At 43.0% G+C, this 7,362-nt stretch overlaps 1 protein-coding gene across 1 annotated transcript; it reads right to left on the bottom strand.

Annotated features, from left to right (window-relative positions):
* Nucleotides 1-4,073: 4,073 nt before the first annotated feature.
* LOC111968992 (membrane progestin receptor beta) lies at nucleotides 4,074-6,386 on the bottom strand. The gene is made up of 4 exons (XM_070445051.1): nucleotides 6,035-6,386; nucleotides 5,607-5,876; nucleotides 5,296-5,511; nucleotides 4,074-5,191 (listed from the first exon to the last, which is right to left on the bottom strand). Exons 1-4 carry the CDS (start codon nucleotides 6,317-6,319, stop codon nucleotides 4,856-4,858), a joined length of 1,107 nt encoding a protein of 368 aa, XP_070301152.1. The 5' UTR covers nucleotides 6,320-6,386; the 3' UTR covers nucleotides 4,074-4,855.
* Nucleotides 6,387-7,362: the final 976 nt, after the last annotated feature.

Genomic DNA, 7,362 nt, shown 5'->3' with positions numbered 1-7,362 from the left:
CCTGTCATTTCCACCCTGACGATGTTCGTGACACCTATGTACATAAACATCTAACACTGGTCACTTTAATAATGGAACGCTGGTAACTTTAATAATGGAACGCTGGTCACTTTAATAATGTTTACATTATGTTTTACCCACTTCATATGTATATACTGTATTATAGTCAAGGCCATCCTATTTAACTATTGCTGTACATATACTATTCTGTCCTACATATTCTACATATATACTATATTTTCTATCCACATACTGTCCATAATGTCTAGACATCCCATCATATATATATATATATATATATATATATATATATATATATATATATATACTCCGAACCTCGAGATTGCTCGTCCTTATTTTTCTATATTTCTTCATTCCATTCATTTACTTGTTTAGATTTGTGTCTATTGTTGTGTATTGTTAGATACTACTGCACTGTTGGAGCTAGGAACATAAGCATTTCACTACACACGCATTAACATCTGCTAAATATGTGTACGCGACTAATACAATTTGATTTGATTGGATTTATTTGGTGAAGACAGGGCTGTGTGTTTGAGGCGGAGTGGGAATGTTGTAGAGGAGTTTTAGCACGACATCACCCCAGGGTGCTGATTGAGACATACTATAGCAACAGGGTCTAACCTAAAAATATCCTTATCTTCACCGACACACAGTCACTCATGCACCCATGCATGAATGTCCTTTGTGTTCGCAGTGGCCATGGCTCACTAAACCTGTATATGTGTTTGTTTTCGTGTAAGGAGGATCACATTGTTGAAAGATGCATGTGTCAGAAAGTTTAGTTTATTGTTTGAAAAATTATGTTTGAAACAGAGTGAACCTAAACAGTGTGAACCTAAACAGTGTGAACCTAAACAGTGTGAACCTAAACAGTGTGAACCTAAACAGCGTGAACCTAACAACTTGACCTAAACAGTGTGAAACCTAAACGCGTGAACCTAAACAGTGTGAACCTAAACAGTGTGAACCTAACGTGAACAAAACGTGAACCTAAACAGCGTGAACCTAAACAGGTGAACCTAAACAGTGCGTAACTATGTGAACCTAAACAGTGACGTGAACCTAAACACAGTGTGCACACCTAAACATCGTGAACCTAAACAGCGTGAAACCTAAACAGTGTGAACCTAAAACAGTGTGAACCTAAACAGCGTGAACCTAAACAGGCGTGAACCTAAACAGTGTGAACTCTAAACAGTGTGACCTAGAAGCGCAAACTGTGAACCTAAACAGTGCGGTGAAGCGCGTGAGAACAGTGTGAAGCGCGAGAACAGTGTGAACCTAGAGCAGAGCGTTGAACGCTAGGGAACAGCGGTGAAACAAGCCACCAATGTATTAGAAACACTGAGTGCTAACACTGGGGAGTGCTGTAAGCCTTTCCACTAGTAGTGCACTATAGGAAACATTGCAGTATGAAGCCGCTCAATATACAGAGACGATACGTCCTAACTCCTCAAACAACCAGTGCATTGACACTTCACCTTAAACCCACTACTATCACTCATGAAGTAAAACGCTTCCAACGTAGCTGATAAAGGCCAGCCAATTAAATGCTTCTCCTGGTTGGTTAGGGAAATATTTGCTAATCTAGTGTTTCGACCTCATCGCACTATAGTTCCTTACCATCTACCGAAGTAAGGAGACTATATGCTTTATTATTCAATACCATACCCAGTGAAAGTTTGACACATCTACTAACTACCATACTCTCTGATGAGGTATCTCCTTTATAATATAGCGTGAGCATATGTTGTTGTGCAACCTTGTTAAGAATAATAGCACACAGAGCTAAGTAACGTAAATCTGAATAAAAATACCAAGCAGTGGGAATTCATACGTCTATGATAACTCTCAGATCAGTGCGTCTTAAACACCAAAACGTCTTAACATATCAAACATGATCTTGAGTTGTGATACAACAAGCTCTAGCAATACCCTGCCTGATGACAAGATTTTGCACACTCTTGGCCCATTCCTTCAACCAAGCCTTCACTGAATGGCTTTTCCCAATTAGTCTCTGTTTGCAACCTTTAAGAAGCCAGATTTATGAATGCGGCGTGATGTAGACTATAGCCCGATGTAGTACACAATGGCACTCTAGACGGAGCACAGTGAACAACCTTCATGACATGGCAGTTCTCCAGTATATGCCGTAGACTGAATCCAGTAAACAACTAGTAAGTTTCGAACCTTAGCGACATCGCAGTTGTATGTAAGTGAACACGCGTGAGGAAACATGCGTTGTTAGTAACACAATAAAAACCTAGTACGTTCGTACCTCAAGTACCTTTAGACACCCCACTTGTTCAGCAACACATAATAGGAACTGCGAAAGTGATTAACGCCTCTACCTCCATCACAAATCAGCAGTCGAAACACAATAATATCATAGCACTACGTTAACTTGCCGTAAAGACAGCGCGAACTGTTGCACAGTCGTGTGTTAGGCTAAAGTCGTTTTGTTCTCCTCATTATCATGAAGACGAGGTCTGCATCGATGGTAGCTAACCTACAATAACACATTATCTCGAAAAAACTTTCTCAAGCGCAATAGGTTGAGGGATTCTCTGTTTTCTCACTGACATAAGATAACTAGTGTTAATTGTATCACTCTTTGTCCAAATCAATCTGAAGCATATCTAACTTGATAATGACACATCCATCATTGTTGTTTGAACTGCATGTAGTTGATATACCCAGAGGTAACCGTGTAGAGAGTGCGCCTCTGAGATATCAATTTTGAAATGCTCCATATATAATTATACAGCCCTTGAATCTGCTTATGAACAAATTACTTGTTGAGTATACTTGTAATAGCTAGGACCACACGCTCTAGAATACACATCTAATTGACATTTTTGCGACGTCCAGCCTTAACCACTGTGGTTCAGTATAGACTCTCCTTTATCCCAATACCCAGTGACCCCGTGCCTTAATTCTAGTATTCTATGTTGCTGGTCCTAGCGGTATCGTGAATTTGCGATTGCTGACTGTGGGTGAGTGCCCACAGTCTTTCTGTGCAAAGCCTTTTGATTTGAACATTAAAAGTTTTTGGTGTGATGTTACTAGGCTATTTGATATACATGTACTATTTACAGTACCCAGTATCAAACGTTTGGACACACCTACTCACTCCAGGTTTCTTTATTTGTTATATTTTCTACAGTTGTAGAATAATAGTGAAGACATCATAAACTATGCAAATAACCAACTGGAATCATGCAGTAACAAAAAATGTTAAACAAAAGCAAAGGTATTTTTAATTTCATTTTCCTCATAAATAGCCACCCCTTTGCCTTGATGACAGCTTTGCACACTCTTTGGCATTTCGGCTCAACCAGCTTCACCTGGAATTGCTTTTCCAAACAGGCTTGAAGGAGGATCCCACATCTGTTTGAGCACTTGTTGGCTGGTTTTCCTTTCACTCGGCAGTTCAACCCATCCAAACCATTCAACTTGCGGTTAGTCAGTTGTTGTGGAAGCCAGTCATCTGACTGCAGCACTCAATCACTATTCTCTTGGGTCAAATAGCCCTTACCCACTACCTGGAGGTGTGTTGGGTCACTTGTCCTGTTTGAAAATAAATGATAGGCCGACTAAGCCAACCAGATGGGATTGGCACATTCGCTGCAGAATGCTATGGTAGCCTATTGGGATGAAGTGCTGCCTTGAATTCTAAATCAAATTTCCTGACAGTAGTCACCCAGCCAGAAGCACCCTCACACCCAAATTCAATACCTCCTCCCCCAATGCTTCACGTGGGAACCCAACACATGCAGAGAACATCCATTCACCTACTCTGCCATCTCACCCAAAGACATCCGGTGGCTTGGGAATCCGAAATGTCAAATTCCAAGACTCCATCCAGAACGAAAGGACCCAGATTATCCACCTTCTAATCATTGCTCGTGTTTCTTTGCCAAAGATTCCTTCTTCTTAATTTGTGTCCCCTTTTAGTAGGTGGTTTCTTTGGGCCATTCTTGTACATGTAAACATCGTGACCTAAACATCGTGGAACCTTAACAGCGTGAAGCGTGTGAACACTAAACAGTGTGAACCTAAACAGCGTGAACCTAAACAGTGTGAACCTAAACAGCGTGAACCTAAACAGCGTGAACATAAACAGCGTGACAATAAACAGTGTGAACCTAAACAGTGTGAACCTAAACATCGTGAACCTAAACAGTGTGAACCTAAACAGTGTGAACCTAAACAGCGTGAACCTAAACATCGTGAACATAAACAGTGTGAACCTAAACATCGTGAACCTAAACAGCGTGAACCTAAACAGNCGTGAACCTAAACAGCGTGAACCTAAACAGTGTGAACCTAAACAGCGTGAACCTAAACAGCATGAACATAAACAGCGTGACAATAAACAGTGTGAACCTAAACAGCGTGAACCTAAACATCGTGAACCTAAACACCGTGAACCTAAACAGCGTGAACCTAAACAGCGTGAAATTGTGAAATGCTTCTCAATAGGAACATAATCACAGCATGAATGTGCTTGGAGTAAAAGTGTTCATGTTTGCTTCACAAACCACAACTCTCCCTGCAGTAGATAGTAATGACAGTAGACACTGCCTCCCTATGGCCAAAGATGCACACTACAAACGAGACAACAACATACATAAATAAGCCTATGATCACCAGTGAATTATGTTCAAAACAAATAAGTGACCATAAAAGCTAGATATCAAGTCATCGTAGGAAGGCCTTATAATGTATAAGAATTCATCTTACAATCCCCAAATCTCTCTCTCCTTCCCCTTTTACCCTCTCTTCCCCTTCTTTCTACCTCACATTAGATCTCTCTTTCTCCCACTCTCTATCCTCTCTCTACCTCCTCCCCCCATCTGTCCTCCTTCCTCAGCCTCCTCTCCACCAATCTCCTCATGACCACAGCTGTCAGCACGCTACAGAACACCAGGACAGGAAATGACACGGCTGCCACCAGTAGGCGGCACTCCCCGTACTCCCTCGTCAGGGACGCCCGCCGGGACAGGAAGTCCTCAAACACAGCTTCCTGTTGGGTCAGCGTGCAGAGGGAGAGGAGGAAGTGGAAGAGCTGGTGCCCGTGGCCGATGATGTCACAGTGCCCAGGAAAGAAACACTCAGGCATGGGACAGGAGAAGAAGAACGCTGCCAGGAGGAACAGCAACACCTGTGTGTGACATCAGAGTGTCAGATTGTGCAGAAACCTCTCCCCAACCTCAATCTTCTCTATCTCTTTCCCTCATTCCCCCTCTCTCTTTCCCTCTCGCTCACCTGTATTGCATGTAGGGTCATAGCAGGGTCGTCTCCCCAGGTCCTGCTGACCAGTCTATGTGCCACAGGACTGCTGTCTAGCAGGTACGCCAGACCAGTTGGCACGACCTGGCACAGCTTACGATGGAGTGGGTACGGGTGGCGGTAACTGAGTTTGGCAAAGCAACAGCAGGCACAGGACAACCAAGCCAGGAGAGCTGCTGCAGGGAGGAACACCTAACAGAGGAGAGGTTTGTTCGTAACTTTGTTCCTTTGTCCACTCATTCATTCACTCATTCACTCATTGACTCCCTCATTCACTCATTCCCCACCTCTCCTACTCGACTGCGTCTCCATGCGGGATCCGAGCTGTAGAAGTAAAGAGCCAGGGCACAGCCATACTGGTACACAGCCACTCCCACATAGTCCAGGAAGAACAGGGCATAGTGGGCCAGCTCGGAGTGGGACTGGAGCAGGTGGGCTGTAGCGCTGCAGCACAAGTAGGTCAGAAGAGACAGGACGTAGTAGACCAGCGGTAGACAGGCCAGGTCCAGGTAAAGACCCAGCCCGTCTGGTCCATTCAGGGTCAGGCCCACGAGACCCTTAGGAAGGGTGATGAGGTTTAAATACAAGGTTTACATCTGCAATAATTGTGTGGCATTATTTTGGACACAAATACGCACATACAAATGCATACATAAAAAATGCATCTAAATCTAACCCTAACACACACTGAATTACACAAAAAGTATTGAAGTACCCCTCCACACATCACAGCAAACACAGAGAACCTCAGCGCAACGCAGACTCCGGCCAGCAAGTGGCTCCACACGTTGATTGTCTCATTGTGTATCTGGAAGAGGCTGAGGAAGTAGAAGCTCCAGGAATGGCCCACGGGCCGGTAGCCAGACAGGATGTAGGGCTCACGGAAGAGAAGGGGGACCTCAGTGTCTCTGACGGTGTGAGGGAGAGAAGACAGAGAGGAGAGGAAGGAGGAGAGGGAACTCATGGGTTTTAGGGGGAGGAAGACAGATATACTGGGCATGGTGGGATTGGGGGCAGAGGGAATGAGGGGGTAAGGAGAATGGGGCACCTGTGAGGAGGTTTGAGGTGAGGTGAAGGGGTCTGTCTGTAGAGGAAAGGACAGCAGGTTGGTAACTGTGTTGTCATACTGAGTTTGGTAGAATTTGTTGAGGTGCATGCTTTGCCCAAAAAATTAGTAACACAATAAGAGGTGTACATGATTTGTACATTTACAGACAGAACTGTTATTGGACAAACATGTTACTAGACTTCTCATGCCTCTGGTGTATCCTCTGCCATATAATGCTCCTCTTTCAAATCAACATCAACAACATCAACATGCTGCTGACTAATCTGGTTACATATGCTCACAGTGACCATCACAAAGACAAACCAGAAACTCAACCTTGTGAATAACAGTTAGCAGAAGACATACTTTTAGATGTCTACTATAAACTAAACCAGAAAGCCCTGATGAAACACGTTAAAAGTGGATGGAGGAGAAACAAACCTAATTAAACAGAACTTTGAATGCCCCCTTTTAACACATATATAACAAGTATAGGCTGCTGTTCCACAGAGGTGAGATAAGGAAAAAGGAACTAACCTGAAACTCTCCCTTTCTGGACTCTCCCACCTCTGACTACTGACTGCAACTTTATGTGTATCAACATTTCACTCCTACCGATCCCAGATATCATTCCCTCATTATAGGGATCTATTTTGCTTGGCCATCTCTCTCTCTCTCACACACACACATGCACATGCACTCACACACATACACACAAGGGTAACAGACTCTTAGTCAGCTTAATAAAACAATGAGTCTCCTTTTCTAAATGAATCGAAGAATTTGTTTCCAATTATGCTTATTTTCCTCCCAAACACAAACTGCAGACCACGAGGATAATCAGTCATGAGACATTCTTTAAATTGTAGTGAGATTTCCCTAGTAACTTCTACTGCTGATTTTTCAATTCTGATGAATGGACTGGACATTCTATTCTACTTCAACAAATTATATATTTCAAAAAGTTTAAGACAATTGGGTTTTTAAAATGTTTT

The sequence above is a fragment of the Salvelinus sp. IW2-2015 genome, linkage group LG9, assembly GCF_002910315.2.
Source record: "Salvelinus sp. IW2-2015 linkage group LG9, ASM291031v2, whole genome shotgun sequence".
In the NCBI taxonomy this organism is placed as follows: domain Eukaryota; kingdom Metazoa; phylum Chordata; class Actinopteri; order Salmoniformes; family Salmonidae; genus Salvelinus; species Salvelinus sp. IW2-2015.
The sequence above is the reverse complement of the archived record's forward strand: the minus strand, read 5'-3'. Positions and strand labels throughout refer to the sequence as shown.